This window comes from Convolutriloba macropyga, chromosome 15 (genome assembly GCF_964194025.1).
Source record: "Convolutriloba macropyga chromosome 15, txConMacr16.3, whole genome shotgun sequence".
Lineage (NCBI taxonomy): Eukaryota > Metazoa > Xenacoelomorpha > Acoela > Convolutidae > Convolutriloba > Convolutriloba macropyga.
This window is the reverse complement of record NC_134482.1, coordinates 14,702,613-14,721,156: the sequence shown is the minus strand read 5'-3', so window position 1 is coordinate 14,721,156 and position 18,544 is coordinate 14,702,613. Positions and strand designations below refer to the sequence as shown.

At 38.7% G+C, this 18,544-nt stretch overlaps 1 protein-coding gene across 2 annotated transcripts in view; it reads left to right on the top strand.

Annotated features, from left to right (window-relative positions):
- The window catches only part of LOC142354305 (mitochondrial chaperone BCS1-like), a 144,268-nt gene that overhangs the window by 121,181 nt on the left and 4,543 nt on the right, over positions 1-18,544 (top strand). For both annotated transcript variants that reach the window (XM_075406568.1, XM_075406569.1), the window contains 4 exons: positions 5,861-6,014; positions 6,684-6,829; positions 7,776-7,969; positions 8,368-8,546. In XM_075406568.1, coding sequence (XP_075262683.1) covers positions 5,861-6,014; positions 6,684-6,829; positions 7,776-7,969; positions 8,368-8,546 — 673 coding nt within the window. The remainder of the gene's footprint in view (positions 1-5,860; positions 6,015-6,683; positions 6,830-7,775; positions 7,970-8,367; positions 8,547-18,544) is intronic.

The window sequence follows — 18,544 nt, the reverse complement described above, 5'->3', positions numbered from 1 at the left end:
ACACACAACACAAATAAATATAGATAATAACAAACATAACATGCTGAGCACTAACTGAGCAGGATCTGATTCATTCTAAATTAAATCTTCAGATTTGCACTGAGGTATTATGGCTCTTGTCCAAACACCCAGCTTGCCATAAAAAGTGCCATTGGGACAACATGTAAAGCTCGAATTTGAAACGGTCACGTTGAAACACATCATCAAAATCTAGAAAACTCGAAAACACTTAGCTCTACTTGCTTAGCATTATTAGCCGCAAGTGGCGCAACCTCGACCCGTGTTGCTGGGAAATGGTGCCGTAAGAACTTAATTATTTGCCCCCCCCCTGGCTCAGGTTGAGCGCTGCCTCGACCCCTGCAGCTGGGAGAAACTATGTTTATTTAACAAATCAAACATCAACATCACCATAAATGAAAATCTATATATAAAATGCTAGAACAATTATTTACCATAAAATGAACATCAACTCAGTATGGTAATGTTAACAATTGGGACAAATATTAGTAGAACAACACAGCGGGTCTCTATTGAACATCACTTGGTTTGAATTTTGACTTACAGTACACTTTACTTTTCTCACGATGAAAACACTAATTTGTTCATTTTTTTCTCTTTTTCTTCTTAGTTTCTGAAATTATTAATACAGAGACCCCAACTAAATATGAAGCGCTAACTAAAGGAATTCTTTTTCACACAGAATCACAAATTCTACTCGCAGAGAAGTTCGTTAACGTTGAATTCCTGGTTCCTTTCCCGCAATACTATTTTGTTATGAAACAACAAAAACTATGTGGACACAACCGTCAATTTTGTGCCCAGTTAAACTCTCAGAGCCATGTAACTCATCTAATAAACCTTTCAACTTGGATTGGATGCTCTCAAAGATCACAAATGAGACAAAATCAGCAGAAAACGAAGTGAAACATATGCGCAATGTTACCGCGAAATTTTTAAGCCCTGGAGAAGAAAACGGTCAAAGAAGCAGACAAAAACGTGCAGCACCAGTAGCAGCAGCCGCCGCAGTTGCTGGAATAGCACTCTTTGGATCCCTCGGAGTCTCAATGGCAAGTTCAGAAGGATGCGGACTAACTGGATTGTTCGGAAAATGCCAAAATTACGGACGCAAAAATGCAGAAAACAATGCACGACTTAACGATTACGCATCAGTTCTTACTGATTATGTACTCGAAGTTGAGTCAGCCAGCAACGAAAAATTCTTTTTTATCTCTAATGAAATTGCTAAAGTTTCGGAAATCCAACAGGAAATGCAAGATACTCAAAATAAAGATTGGAAAGTAGTACAAGATCAATTCGACATTTTCGAGAAAAATTTCCATTTATTACGAGACTGCACACAAATGCTCTTCTCAAATCAGCAATTAAATTTCAACTTCGATACTGTAGCTTCACTGTTATCAATTTTATACGCCGACATCAAAAGCTATCGTTCAGCTTTATATGCCTATAGTATAAACTTGCTAAACTCAGATTCAGTTCATGAGAGCCAGAAACATTCAACAGATCGTTTGTCATTGGCAATACCCATGAAGGATCTCATGTCACAATATGATGCCAAACTTGTTTACGAAATTGCCACCGTTGAACAAGGATTACTCTTGACCCTAGCAATTCCTCTAGCATCCCGTCAAACTTCATTTCACGTCTATAGTGCGCACGTCATCCCAATGCCCCAACAGGATCCTAAAGAAGCCCTTCAGTGGATCATCGAAGGTCCATACTTGGCAATTTCGCAGGATTCCATGGAGACGACTACATTGACCCAACAACAGCTCGATAACTGTCTAGGATCTTCAACTTATGTTATATGTCACGAAACTATGGAGACCCATCTAGCACAATCATCTTGCTTAGCAACACTCTATTTTCACGCGACAGTCGTTGCACTTTCAGTATGCCAAACAGAAAAGTTAATGCTCCCAACGCCTGAAAATGCTAGAAATCTCGGTTACGGGATTTGGCTAATCATGTGTGCAAAACCATTTACGTGGAGAGAATACAATTTGAACGATGCCTCGCTGCCGACAAGCGAAGAGAAGGAGGGATGTCGACTCTGCATAATAACTCTCCAATGCGGAATCCAATTGATCAGCAAACACATCAAAATCCGACCGGACCTCTCGAGTTGCCAAACAATTCCAGCCACTCGAATCGATGTTAAACTTGCTGACCCTCTTCAACACCTCATTTCATCGTTACCGGAAATTGAGAAACTCCCTTACTTTACGTCGAAAACAGATGCTAACATTGAATTGTTTCAACAATTGAGAGTAGAAATGATCAGCACAACTGACTCTCTTAAACAAGCCGATTTAGGCAAAATAGCAGCCCCTTTGGTCCACAAAATGCAACTCCTGAAGCCGTCCCTAGTCGACAAGTTAGAATCTTATGTTCCCATAAAGCTTTCTCTTACTCTGACTATTACAGTCTTCATTGGAAATCTTCTCCTTCACATTCTAGTAATGTATCTGTACCGAATTTTATGAAATTCTCCGATGGAAAAATCCCCCTTAAACCATTAGTTTCGGTTGCAAACAGTGAGTTGACAAAGATACAGTCCCTTGACCATAAAATAAAAAATTTGAGGACTATTGTTGGAGAAACAAACATTGATAACAATATAGATGCACGTCTACTGAAAATCGAGGAAGAAATTCAATACCTTGACAATGAAATATGCGCTCTTAAAACAATGACCGATCACAAAGTTGATATCGTTGCAACTACACAAAAGTCCAATTTGCCGATTAGACGATCAAAATTGACAATTTCCATGCGCTCTAATCGAATGACTCCCGAATTTCTTCAACAACTTAATAACGACTCTATGGAAACTGATGAAAACGCGACAGAAACTTAAGGGTGGCTCCTTATTATTATTTTTATCTGTGTATTCTATCAAAAATTTATATCTAAATTTTTCATTAAACGTGTGTATTGTAACGTCCTAAAGTACGTTTTGTATAGTAATCGATATATCTTTTCCCCAATTTTACTGATCGCCTTATTTAGTGCTCTATTTGCTATAATCTCAAGGCCATATATAGACTTCATTTTTCTGCCTTATTAAGATGAGAAAATGTATATTTACTTTATTAACATCCTGTAAACTTTCTCAATTATATTTGTCTTAAAAACCATTTAATTATCTTTTTGTTATTTGATTTACCCATAATAGAGGAATTTGTGACAATGCTAGCCTGTACTTATAATTACAATGTACACTTTACTATGTTCATCTTATTTGCCTGGCAAGTGTCAGCACGCGCCAGAAGTTTTATTTATCTTGAGCTAATCTTGATGTATTTGTATAAGTGATTACTCAAATGTAAATACGGCCCTCAGGTCTTAAAAAGTAATAATCTAAGCTACACAACCAAGATTGTCAAGTTGAAAATCAGTAGACAAGTAATTCAGTCTTAGATTGGAATCTTTTTCTCTAGTGACAAAACTTATAGCTGTCGGCCCTGCTCCGAAGCAATATTGAAACCGCTCAGGCCCTGAACAATTAGTTATGCGAAATGAATAATTTAAGCGACAAAAGCTATGCTATTAAGTAGTTAATTAAATTAGCGAGAAACATTACTTCAACAAATTTAACACAATAATATAACCGGACAAAGGTATATTACACCTACCAACAAGCAGGAACGCCACATACACACACCTAAAGACAGTGAAAAAAAAAAGGAAAAAGAATACAACAAAACGCGCACAATTAAAATACAAAAACCACCACGAAAAACATACACCCACAAACACACACACACGGGTGTCCGAGCACAGACAGGCTCAAGGAATCACGCACAAACAGACAAACGCCAACACAAATGCACACAAGCGAGCACAAGCATACACAGACACACACAAGTTCCCAAACATGTGCACTCACACACGCATCACACACACACGCGAAGACGCACACACACACGCACTCACACACACGCATACATTTACGCTGGCAAACGCACATAAATGCCCGCACACACAGACACACGCAAACATGCACATACAGACGCGCGTGCGCAAGCAAACAGCACACACACAAACGCGACGCCCGCGCACACAGACACACTCGCACACAAGCATGCAAACAAGCGCGCGCACATGCTTACATACACATGCGCGCACAAACAGACGCATGCGAAGACTCTCACATGCATTCTCATACACGCACTTTTACATGCGTGCTCTTATACACTTACACATGCTAGCATGCACGAACACACAAGGACACATCCGCGCGCACATACCCTTACAGACAGTCGCACACACACATACGCGTGCCCACACACTCGCACGCTCACAGAAAGACAAACACACACACGCGCGCAAGCATCTGCGAGAAGAAACAAGCGTTCACACACACAACGGCAAACGTACACTTACAGTCACACACATATGACTTCGCGCGCACATACGCGGAGAAATACGCACTCACATACACACGCAAGCACACCCTTGAAGAGCCTGAGAAAGATTGGGCAAAAAAGCACCCACCAAACCGGGATGAAGATGCCGACAAACGCATCAGCCAGCCCCTCTGCCGAGCCACTCTGATCTAGCTCAGGTTTCCTCCCCTCGTCCTCTGGGTGCCGTCACGTCCTGCAGACAAAAACAACACAAGAAGAACTTGCGAATTCATGTGCAAAAGTGGTGGCCCCCTGAATCAAGCCAAGGCACGCCGAGTAAAAGCAACACCCGAAAAGCATAAAAGCGAAGCCTTCGTCGAACACCTAAGGAGAACAATATAAAATGGAGGAAAAGATTTTACTCTGGCAAAAAAACCCTCACTTACAAATCCTAAGCACTCAAGGGTCAAAGGAAGGCCGAGCCAAGCAACACATAGGCTTTGACCAGAAACGTAGATGTTTCACAGCGCAAAAGTTCAAGCAAATAGCCTAAGCGAAAGAAGCCGACAGGTCGACCAGCGAACGCACTGAGCCACTCCAGATCCTCCATACCCTCTCATTAAGATGTCATGTCCTGCAGAAAGACTTAAGAACAGCACAAATCCATGCACAACGTACATGATGCTTCCACCCCAAAACTAGCTGAAGAACACCGGGCAGAAGCAACACCCAAAAGGCCTAAAATTAAAGCCTGTGCCGATCACGTATGGGAAAAGGTATTAAAAGTGGCACAAAAAATTGGTACAGGCACAGGGAGAACCCTGCCACCCAAAGCTTAAGTACACAAGGGCAAAAGTGTCGCCAAAAAGATCAAGATGGACACAACGTAAGGAAGCGCTAAAAACATATTCTATTTGGCGCGCAGACAAACGTCGGCAAATCAAAAGCCTAAGCGGAAAGGCAACAAAAAAGAGCACGAAAAAATGCGCAAGAGCCACCAAACCGGGTTTAACAAAGCGACAAACCCACCAGCTAGCCACCAACTGAACCACTCTGGATCCGCCTGGAGTGTCTCCTCGTCCTCGGGGTGTCGCCATCTGCTGCAGGAAAGGAAAACTAAACACGAACAACATCTCTCTGAATTAACATTTTTCGAAGACCCCTTTCAAATACAAGACTTAAGCATAACTCGCAGTTGTCACATTGACCTCCTTAGGCACTTTAGAAGATCAATTTGATTGATTAAATTGATATTGATTAATTACAATGGTTCATGGTAAATAAATCAGTTTTTGGTTTTACAGTTCTCACATTTTATGCAAATATGCTACCGTTCTTGAGATCCAATTGGGCATCAATGTTGATGACAACAGTTTGCTTTCTCTTACTTTTATGCCTTTTTCCAGACTACAGGTCTAACAAGCTGTAGCAGCTAATTTTGGGCAGTCTGTGTGCTATGTTCATGTTAGGAAATTAATTATTTGCAGGTGTCGTGATACACAACAAGCAAACGCGTGGTTCAACGCCATTCACGGAAATCTGCTGTCTGTGAACGAGCAGTGCGCAAGAGAAGCTAACATGATGCTGGCCAACTCAGACTTCCAGAAACAAGTTAAACTCATGGGATGGCTACATGAAAATGTTAGTTTCTTCAACATCGTGACAATCGAAATAAAATCAGTGTTCTCATCAGATAGTTCCGATACTATGGCTCATTGCGCAATTTTGGTGGTGATTCGTTAGTTTTGAATTAAAATTAGCTTGAATCTACGAAAGTTTAGTAGAACACTATAGGAAAATTCCTTTTAAGGGTATATTAGTTAACCACTGGTGGGTATTGGTTGAGCCCCAACTTGCGTGAAATATAATAAAACTTCTTTCCAATCATGGTATGAACTATTAAATGCAAACTTTTAATGTCTCGGTATGTCGAAATTGTATTTATAACGGAAATCTAGCTTGATGGTGAGTGCATGTTGTGGGTACTGCGATGTTATCGGAATGTATCGATCGCTTTCAAGCCATGTCCGTAAACGATGGTCAAGTTTTTTCCGGTGTAAATGGTAAAAAGTTTTGATATGCTGTATCTCAAGATCTGAATTGGTGTTTTGGACTCTAACTCAATTTTATGGATCGAATTTGGTGCTGGAAGATAGTTACCACATAGATATATGCAACATTTTTTTCGCTTTCTCCGGAGAATTTGAGCCTCTGAGAATATGCTACATAAAATATACTTCCGTCTGTCCTTTAAGAACAATTCTTTTGGCATGAGTTGGATGTTGATAATATTTTTTTGGCATTTGTTAGGTGGTGGACCAGGTGAGTGGGTCTCAGTCGTGGCGACTTGTGTTCGGGGCTATTCTGGACCACGACTGGAATCTCTACCGATCTCCACCCACCACTCCAGAGGAATGGGCCAAGCCACTCACGGAACACAGACTCATATGCACTAGGTTATAGCACTGATTATGATATTTTGGGCTGATTCATTGTTTTATATTAAAATTTGTTTGAGTCTAGAAAGTTGAGTAAAACATTAGAGGAAAATGACTTTTAATGGGATATTGTTGGAGCCCCAACCTGCGCGGAATAGAATTCTTTCCATCAAAGTATGAACTGATAAATGCAAAATTTGACTCGCACGGGTACAAAAGTGTGTTAACTCGTAAATAACGCGTATCTCATTAAAAGTAACGGATGCAGGTTGTTTGAAACGTTGGGAACTTAACCAATACAGAATCGTGTCAACAGTTAATGATTTGGGGCAACTAAAAAAGAATTTGAATTGGGTGATCGAAACAACTTTGTACCACGTGTTAAAAAGTGTGGATCTTTTCAACAATTGCTGCCCCTTCGGTAACTAGAAGAGAATTGCCTCCCCTTCTAAGCTATACTGAATGTTGTTGCACATGAGCCTGCGTTTCACATAAGTTTTGATTGGTCAGTAATTTGCTCGTTTAAATTCTATTCAAGAATTGCCTACCTTTTTGAATAGTGACTGAAAGGGAAGTTGAATTGTGCATTACGTAATCCTTAAAGCTAACGTAATTTGCATTGTTAATCATTGAGGAGGCGTCAGTAATTTTGTTCTACGTAATTGGGAATTCCTTCATGCCAATAACGTAAGCATAAAATAAAGATGATTATTTTAAATTCAGTCATTCTGAAAGGTGGGAAATTGGAAACAAACCATGAAGTCATCTTTTTTGCTTTGGAATTATCCATTTAAACTGCAAATGGTAAAAGTATTGGAAGTGGAAGCTGCCCACGCACCGCAGGAAGCATTTCCAAAAAGTGTAGTGATAGAAGCAGGCATTTAGTTGTAATGCTTATATTACACGAGAGGGAAGAACCGTTTTCTGTATAATTTTTGAGCTCGAAATAAAATCTTAAATTCAGGTTAGTCCATTCTGGAGCCCCCAATGCAGAGAGGAAGACGCCCTTCTACACATTCACTACCCGCACTGGTACCAGACACGGGGTGGAGGGTCACGTGATGCGGGTGGAGACTCAACAGGATTCCTCAATGTGGACCAGGGGAATAGTAGAGGGAGCACATGTGTCTGCTCAGACTCTGGAGACTGTTCACATAAGTTAGTCAAGATCTTTTTTTTTTACAAAACTCTCTCCGCACTTGTTCAGATTGGCGAATTTATTATTTACCACCACCGCCCTACGCTATGTCCCCCACCCTTCACCGCTGTACGCTATGCCCCACTGCTGTACGCTATGATATGATCACCCATCCAATTGCAAATTGTGCCTTTATAATGAAAATAATTTTAATAAATAGCTGTTTAAAGTTTTCACGTTTAAACGCTCAAATTTTCTCATCTACCTCTGTTTAATTGTTGTTTGGCTTCCGAAGATACTCTGACAATCATTTTGTTCGGAATACAACGTTTGGATCTTTAAAAAAGTATTATTTGGGGGGGGGGCATAAAAGAAAAGGGTCACAATTATTCTAAATGATTTATTTTGTGAATGACAGATGTGGTGTGGCGTGGTACTGCCTGTGTTCTGACTGTTCACTTTGAAAATGGATTCTTCCTAGACGAGCAGGCCTCTTCACAACAACTGTGGCAGTATCCCTTTGAGAGACTTCGATTCTCATCTGACGATGCACAGCGCAGACTCATCCTAGACTTCGGAGGACAGGACGGAGAACATGTAAGCATACTAGATATAAAGAAAAAAAGTTTTTTTTTGTTTTTCCGTGAACAATTCATGGCATCATTAATTGCTCTTAAACGAAGTTTGTAGCAATTATATTAGTCCTGTCGGTCTTTTTTTATGCGATTTTTCGCTTGACCGATTTTTCGTCTGACGCTTTTGACTTTTCGTCCTCAAAAATGGGATAAACAGGTAGCGCCCAGCGGGCAGTAAGTGCTCTTAGAGCCTTTCAGCTCTGTTTTAGCTCACAATGTTTTGGAGACTTAAACTTATTGTGTGAAGGACGGTTCTTAGAGGTTGAAGACACCCCCACTGTTGACCCCCCCCCCCCCCCCAACAATTTCCCCCACCCCCCGCCACCACGTTGTTGCCCCCACCACACTGTTGCCCACCCCATCCCTCACCATAAGCCCCCCGGTGCACCCCCACCCTTCCCCCGTGGCTACTGACGAACATTCTATCGCTAAAAACCCGCAATTTTATACTAATTTTCACAATTTTTTTCAAACTTTTTTTTTTAAAATTTTTGTCAGTTTTTTTTCAGATTTTTAGGTTCTATGCGTCAAGGAACCTCCTCTAGAATTTTATAATAGGTTACTGCATAGCTTCTAGTGGTAGTGGAATGGTTTCAGCATTTTAACATCACGAAATTTAGCCTTTTCTTGACAAACGTGCAAATTTTTCATTTTTGACATTTATTTTTTATTATTCACGTCTTTCCAGACGCAGGGGCCAGAAAACGTCCTTATGGGTTTGATAATAAGTTACTGAAAAAATTTTATTTGCCATGCTTTAGTTTTCAATTTCTGAATGACAAACTTTAGCAATTTTTTTGATAAAACTTGCATTTGTTTTTCAAGTTTTTTTGAAAATTTTTGTCAGTTTTTAGGTTTCTCTGGCCTCAAGGGCCAAGGAACCTCCTCTAGGGTTTGACAATAGGTTACTGTATAGTTTCTAATTGTAATGGAATGCTTTTCAAGATTTCAACACCACAAAGTTTAGCATTTATTTAACAAAATTTGTGATTTTTTCAATATTTTGACATTTATTGTCTTTATTCATGTTTTTCAGTCTAACAGAAAATCTCCGTTAGGGTTCGATAATAAATTACGGCAAAATTTTTTGGGTCATGGATTGGTTTTCAACTTTGATTATCACAATTTTTAGCAGTCTTTTATGCCCCAAGAGCCACATAATCTCATCTAGGAATTGATTATAGGCTACTTTATGGCTTTTAATTGTAATGGGATGCTTTTCAAAATTTTAATATCAGCAATTTTTAGAAAATGTTTGCAATTTTTTAAAGTTTTTTTAATCTTTTTAACTTTTGTCATTTTTCTGGCAACAGGTTTCAAGGGATCTTCTCCAAGGCTTGAGAATAAGCTGTCGCATAGTTTCTAGAACTAATGGAATGGGTATCAATCTTTTAATGACTCCAGCTTTGGCAGTTTTTTTCAAAGATTTTATTTTTTTCAGATTTATCATGTTCCAAGTTTATGGTTCTTTATGAGCCAGTGAAACTATTAAAAGCTTGAAATAGGGATAATGGATAATCTCTTGTGGCAATGAATTGGTTTTGAAGATTTTAATTCCTTGAATTTTAGCAACATTTTGAAGTTTGCAATTGTCTTAACAATTTTTGACTTTTTGTCCTTTTCCGAGTTTAATGATCATTACTGGCCAACGAAGCTTTTCAAATCTTTCAGGTAGGTTACTTGACATAACTCCAGAGACAAAAAATTGTTCTGAAAATTTTCACTGCAAAATCTGGAAGCTTTTTAAAAAAAAATTCAATATTTAGCAAATTTTTAAACTATCAGTTATTTGATTTATTGACTAACAAGGCTAGAAAACTAAAAGTTACAGAGTCGAATCAAGCTAGAGCCTGCCTCACTGAACAGTGGCTATCTAGTAGTAGTAGTAGTAGTAGTAGTAGAGGGTCTTGTTTCTCCACCTCTTCTGGTCACAGAGGTAGGTTGGATTCATGATCTCATCTAGATTTCCGCTCTATCCGAGCATAGATGTCGTTCCAAAAGAAGAACAATTAGAATAACTTCCGCTCTATCCGAGCATAGACATGTTTCCAAAGCAGATCAAATAGAATATCTTCTTTCTTCTCCAATAATATACATGATCCCAAATTAGAACAATTAACATAACTTCCGCTCTAACCAATGTTTTTCACCGAATGTCTTCTGCTCTAACCGAGCCTCAAAACTGTAAGTATTCTGCTCTAACCGAGCATTCAATCGGAGGACAAGCTTCTGCTCTAACCGAGCATTTTCACAACTACTGAGTTAAAATCTGATAAAACCGAGCCTAAAAACTGTAAGTATTCTGCTCTAACCGAGCATTTAATCGAACGTCAAACTTCAGCTCTAACCGAGCAATTCTCACAACTGCTGAATTAAAATCTGATAAAACCATGCTTGCTTTAAAAATGCCACTGTTTAATCTGCTTGAAAGCATACCGAAAATCAGACGCCAACTCCCGAATACCTGGCGGATTTGGATGCACTCCATCCGACGAAATATGTCGATATCGAAACTTTTTATGTTCAATGAAAGGAATCCGATGATCGCGTGCAACATCCCGGTAGCAGTCATTTACTTTCTTAATGACTTTCCATTTGTCTTTTCGGTTAATTAGTGCCATAATCGTTACTTTAAACTTATAGAACTTGAGTTTTTCAACAAGATAATACATCTCATCTGATGTTTCGACAGGTCTCATCAGTGGTTTATTACGTTTATCGAACAGGTTGTTTGTACCAGCCATGACAACTACATTTCTTACACCAAATGATTTCATATTTTCAATTACGCGATCGCCGCAGAGTGTTGAGATGCAGCCTCCTGGGCAAGATATAGTAATTGCGTTTTCAACAAACACGCCATACACAAGCGATGATCCTAAGATACAATTTTGAAACAATCGTTGACTTTTCTCTGGAAGGGTTAATTTGCGGTACGGTTTACTCAATTCGACGACTGTACAGCGTCGTTTCATTAAATTACATTTGATTTCGTTTATTCTGGACCTCCGAACAATTTTGTTTTCCATCTTCTCTCTGAAAGACGCATTCAGTAAGAACTCGAGAAAAGAAACGTTTTTAACTCTTTCCTGAACAATGTATGATCAGCTATGCAACGTAGGTGTGAGGGCAGAGCGTTCCACTTCTTTGGGCCAAGAAAAGAGAAAGCTCGTGAACCGTAAGAGTTTTTGATTTTTGGCAACTTCAGTTTCCATTTGTTTTCAGAGCGAGTTTGGTTATATTTGTACTGTAAAATCACTAGACTTTTCAAATAAAGTGGCACATTAAGGTTAAACACAATTTTGTGAACGTATGTCAAAATTTTGAAATCGATTCGCTGAGCAACAGGCAGCCAGTGCAGGTTGTATCTGAATTCTCGACAAGACTCTTTTCGAAGGTTAAAAATGAATAGGCAAGCGGCATTCTGTACTCTCTGCAATTTTGTTATTTCTTTGATGTTTAAACCCGCTAATATAGCATTGCAGTAGTCAAGCCTAGAGATGATTAGATTTTGTACAGCAATTTTTCGTGACTCTAAAGAAAGATACTGTTTTATTCTATAGAGTTTCCTGAGTTCATTGTAGCAAGAGCTCGTGATTTTGTTGACATTCTTTTCGAAACTCAAGTGCTGATCAAGATTAACACCGAGTGAAACCAAATTGCTACTGATATTCAAAACAAAATTGTCCAGTTTTAGCGTTGTGATATTTGGACGTTTCTTTTTAGTAGACAATAACATTATTTCAGTTTTGTCCGGATTAACTTTGAGTTGCAAAGCTGTAAAAGCTCCGAACAATTCTTTTACTTGTAACCTCAGCGTTTCAATAAGTGGCTCTTCGTCCTCCATTTCGATTGTGGTGTACAAAACTGTGTCATCGGCGTACATTTGGTACCGTAGGTTACATTGTTTGATAAGATCACCAATTGGGGTTGTATACATCGAGAAAATCATCGGTCCGAGAATGGAGCCCTGAGGTACTCCGTAGAAAACTTCAGTCTCTGAAGAAAATGATTTCCGTATTTGAGTTTGTTGTTTTCTTTCAGTTAAGTAAGACATGATCCACTGTTTACATTTTCCTGTTATTTTGAAGCGCTCTTCCAAAATTTTCCCAAAATTGGCAAAATCCAGAGTGTCAAACGCTGCACTTAGGTCAAGGCCAATTACTAAAAGGTACTTTCCTTGGTCAAGCTCTACATAAAGGTCGTTTATGGTCTTGAGGAGACAACTTTCTGTAGAATGGAAACGTCGGTATGCTGATTGCTCTGGGTCAAGCAGGCAATTTTGATCTAGATGTGTCCGTAGTTGGCCGGCTGCAGTTCTCTCAAGAAGTTTAGAAAGGAAGGAAGAGTTTGCAATGGGCCTATAGCTTTTGGGATCTTCTGTGTCCAAAGATTGCTTTTTAAGTTTCGGCTTCACAAGGCATTTTTTAAAAATTTTAGGAAAAATGCCATTTTAAAAACTCATGTTTATCAAGGATAAAAAGAACAATTTCCAGGATTTGTACAGCTGCTTGCAGAGCACAGTGGGCATGGAATCTAGTTCACAGTAGCTATTTGACATTTCAGTAAAAGCTTTGTCCAGAGCATTCAGATCCACGGGATTGAAAACACTCATTGGAATAACATGACTTGTGTGTATTGGTTTTAAAGAGATTAGTTTATCAACTGTTGTCGTGGTGGCGTTTTCAATAGAACTTTTGATTTTTGTTACCTTTTCCTCAAAGAAGGTATTGAATTTTTGTGCAATTTCAGCATCTGTTCCCCAACCAACAGGCAGTTTTTCTGTAGTTTTAACGCCCATAAGCATATTGAAGCTGCTGTACTTCTTTTTAAGATCGACATTTCGATTAACCTGCTCATCAAAAAATTCAGTTTTCTTTCGTTTGAACATCTCCTTGCATCTCCTGATTGCCGCCAGAAACTTTTCTTTACTTTGGTTGTCTGGATTTTTCTTATACTTTTTTTCGAGCTTTCTTCTGTCTCTCTTTAAATCTTGAAGCTCTCTGTCGAAGAAAGGACAAATAGCCAATTTGGAACTGCGCCTCTCGATTGGAATGGCTTTTTTTGCAGCCAAATCCATTGAATCAACAAGGAGTTCAGCAGCAGTATCTACACAGGTAAGGTGTCCATTCAGATCTAAGGACAACTCTACATCATTCGCAAGCTTATTTATATCGGCTTTCTTCACGCTCTGAAAACAGTTTGCTTTACGCTATTTGAGGAAACAACCTCATTGAAAAGGCAAAATTTGATGAGGTCGTGGTCACTGTAGTTTAAGTGTTGTTGTTCGATCTCAGAAAATAAATACGGTTCATTTGTTACCAATAGATCCAGAATATTTCCTGCACGATGAGTTGGTTTCTTCACTAGCTGTGTTAGGGAGGTTTCTTCGAAAGAGGAATTTAGGGCAGTGCTCTGAGGCATATTAAAATCACCAATTAAAAACAGGTCGCTCTCAATCAATAAGGGTTGAATGTTATTGCATAAAAACTCAAGAAACACTTTTGTGCTGCCTGATGGTGGCCTGTAGAGCAAGCACAGAGTGATTACTTTCTTTGGAAAACAGAAAAAGGCAGCTTCAAGGTCTGACGTACTTGTATGCGAGAGAAGTGTAAGTTCGATTTTACGTTTGTAGATGACCGCTAATCCACCCCTCGGGAGTTTGTTCGAGGCAAATTATGATGACTATAAAGCGGTGAATTTTCGTACGCCTGAGTTAACACATAGTTTTCATCAAAATCGCTTGACAGCCACGATTCCGTTATAAAAAAAAATATCATAATTATTGCTTAAGATTTCATCTGAAAGTTCGTTTGTTTTATTTCTGAGCGACCTGATATTTAGCAGACCACAGTAAAGACGGTTTTTTAGTCAGTTAGATGCATTCTCATCTGACGGTATAGATTTAAGCCAATTCCTCGCTTCCTCGTTTAAGTAGTATCTGACAAAGCCAACTGCTCGCCGGTTGTTTGAGAGCAATTCGCCCGACGTTAGTTGTTTATGTTTTCCATTGTTGTCCCCCGTACGTTGAGCGCGCACGGTTTTGGGTCAAGTGTGCCCTGTATTTCGAATAATATGCGCCCAAATTTCTGGTGTGGAAGGCTTAGACAGAAAAGATTAAAATCATGGATAAATGACCTCCTTGTGCTTTCTATTTGTTTTAATTGTAGCCCTGCTCTCTGCAGTTAAGGGCTTCAAGTTTGTAGAGCAGTTTGGATCTAATAGTATTTTGCCAATTGGTTTCTTTTATGGCAAGATTGGAATTCTTGGAAGGCATTTAGATCAGTATTTTTGACTAGTTTTGAAACGTTTTTAAAGGTTAGATTGGTTAGTCCTTAGTCTTTTGACACAATGACAGTGCAAACAATTTGCTTGCGGCCAAATTTTCTTCTTGTGCTGTTCAGTATTAATGTAATTCAAAGTCCCACGAGAACTGAAATTGAGAAGCTGAATGCCACCATCTGGCTTCAAAAAAAATAAAAAACAAATGGCGTATATCATTTAATTGTTCGATTTAAATGTGCATAACAAGCGTCCGCTGCTACCGAAACAACCCTACTTTCACAGAGAGTGGCTGCAACTGAAAGACCTTTTGAAATGCTTGAATTATAGCCTAATTGTTGTGATAAACTTATTAAATAGTTTCAGAGAAGGCAAATGGAGTTTGATTAACATTCCGAAGACTCTGACATTGAGTGTTTTGATGTTGAGTCACTAACGGGGGAAGTACAATCAGTGGACGATCGCACTCATGTCAAACCACTTTTGCGGTGGAAAATGATGGGACTGATTCAGAGACAAGACCAAGAGTTGAAGAAACTGCGCAATGTCAGAGCTATATCCGAGAACAAGTTATCAACAACACGAACGCGCTTCACAAAATAGATGAACTCGTGGTTGAGCTTCAGAAATACACCAGACAACTATATCTTTCAGGTTTGAGAAGATAAGGCATAGTTTTCTGGAGTATTTTTGAAGCTCAATACCGCGTTCGTCTATATTGTGAAGGACGTTCATGTTGTTGATAATTTGTTCTTTTCGGATAGAGCTCTGAACATGTTGCAGTTTCTTCACTCGTTGTCTTGTCTCAATCAGTCCCATCCTTTTCCGCAAAAGTGGTTGGATATGAGTGCGATGGTCTCTAACCTGAACGATTGAGGAGATGCCTTGACTAGCAATATCCACCTATTCAACGGGATCCTTCAAATCATTTTCAACCCTTCGCGATTTGCAGCATGTCATCTTTTAAGTCAAAATCCTGGCGCTCTGGCGATTGTAAGGTTCTTCTACCATGCTGATCGAGACATAATTAGGAGATATTGGCTTAAAGGAGTCACTATTTCACTGAGTAAACTCGCCACCGTCGAAGAATGCCTGGCGCCTCGAGAACTGCGAAGCAAAGCTAAACAATTAGGACTGCTATCATTTACGCGAAAAAAAAGATGTTTACTGCCAATGAAAATGACGGTTCCGCGCCACTAAGTAACAGTCTTATAACAGCTTTAGTACTTGTTAAGTCCAAAATAATTGGAATAGTGATAAAAGCATTGATGTTACTGATAACGCTAATGAATAAGATCAGATTGCTCGTAGTATTGAAACTGCGTAAAAGTTCTTTTCATGCTGATGAAAGATTAGTAATGATTATTATTTCCTTAATTTCCTTAATTCCTTAATTCATAGTTATAATCAAGAAATAACAAATAGTGCCACTGGGTGGTGGTGTAATGAGACAAATTCGTAATGACTTCAACCTTGTAGAAAGTTTGCCTAAACCATTTGATGAAGCCTTATCTGTTGAAATCTGCAAAACTAATAAAACGGAGTTCATTGAAAAGCTTGATTGTTGTTTGGAGACATAAAGCTCCCACGGCTTACTTAATATAATTTGCGGCGATTTCGACATTGATATCTCTTCTGGGAATCCATTAGCCTCTAACTACCTGAATATAATTGTTTCAATTGGTTTCGAAATTTTTAAATTGCCTCCTGAAAGGTTATATACTAAGGTTATATACTAAATAATCAAGAATATACTAAACATATATTCCGGCTATAAACTGGAATTTTTCCTTACCCCTTGCCTTCATGCTAAAGGAGTACCCAAATAGGGCTGGCTTTTGTGTGAAAAAATCGCCCGTAGCATCAATACAACGCTAGATATGAACATTTTCTAAAAAGAATTGAAAATGACCGACAAAAATAAACGTTTTTCAAATTAGAAAAATTATTAATTGTTTCTAGAAATACAGCAGGAGGTTTTGGGAAGTGGTGGCTATAAGTGAAAGACCTACAAGCACCTTTTTGTCGGCCAGAAAATGAAAAATGTACAAATTTTATTAATTTTTTTAGTTGAAAGGTTGTAAAGTGTTTAATTAGAAGCGTAGAATCTTGTGGACTGTGTTGTCCCGTTGTCTGTCCTCTCTGGGTCTCTCGATTAAGTTATTGTTGAATTATTCTATTGGTTTGACTCTTATTTGAATTCAGAGAAATGAATTCTTTTGAAATGTGGTTGAGGATGAAATAGTACCCTATACTGAAATTGCATTCTATCACCCATCGCTGACACTAATTAGCCTATAATATAAACTTTGATAACAGTTTTTGATAGACGGAAAGTGAGACCTTCGGCTATTAATTACTCTCAAATGACGTCCGTAGCAATCATTCCTCTCAAAAAGCTTTCCTTTTTTGGTTTGACTTATTTGACTTCAAGTTTTTTTTCAAGTTTTCCCCTTGACCTATTCGACTTCTTGAGTAAATTTTAAAACCCTAACTTATTGTGCTTATTCAGAATTGCAGGATCCTGAATTCAACTAAATTGAAGCTTCCTTTTAAATTTACGGTTCACCTCTCTTTAGCTGGCCCCAGCCCCCTCCCTTCCATCCGAGTCGTATTTTAGCAATTCCTCCTAATAGCTCATGAAAAATTGTCCATTTACTATGGTTCATAACGATCAACAGGATGAGCGATCTGGCCAGAGGATATTAAGTCGTCAATTTTTTCAGAGCTATTGGTGGTCTCAATTTTAGGGTGAACCAACATGGCGAGAAAGCATAAACATAGGGCGCAAAAGCAAAATTTTATGACAAGTGAAATTGCATAATTGTTTCATAACAACAATTTAATTCGTGTCTTTGTTTGATCAAGCTTTTTTCAATGAATCAAGTTCCGTTTTATTGAGATAGCTGAGCTGATGGCCTCCTATTTTTGTGCTTTCAATCTATAAGGAATTGGCGAATTTCGAATTTCATAATAATTGAAAATTTTTGCTGGCTAAGTCGTTACCTACTGGTCTCCTAATATTTGTGAATTTTGCTTCACATGGGCCCTAATGAATTGTGAGCTGTTTTTTTTCTGAGAAAGTCTTACAGGATTTTTTTTGGATATGATCAAGGTAGGAATTAGGATTACTAACAACATTTCTTTTGTGCACTTAGTTCTCAATACTTAGAGCAACTTTAATCGTGTAATCAACACGATTTGCTATTCGCTTTGGCGCCTGATATGTCAATTCTGTGCTGAGGCTCCCAATGCATTACTTTCATCGCTCGGATCTTTTCCGTTTGTGCCCCCACCCCCACAAGCTTGGTGGGTGCATATTATTTGCAACTAACAGACGCACGTGCTATTCTTTCAGCATCCATTAAATGGAAGTTTATTTTGTGATGAAAACTAATGGTTCAAATTTTTCTTAGGAAATCGAGGTTTTGACTTTCTTCTTCAACTTTTGAATTTGATTTCATCTGTTTGGCGACTTTCCCGAGAGTTTTTTTGCAAATTCAACTGTTCTAATTTTATAGTACTTTTCAGGCCGTCGATGTTGAAACGCGTTGGTTTATTCTTACATACTAATTTCACAGCGACGGGTCGAGTTTTGAACTTAAGTGGAGTTAAACAATTGAAGGACTTTTCAAACATTATTTTATTGTTTTCGCTGACCTGTCGAGTTTATTTGTA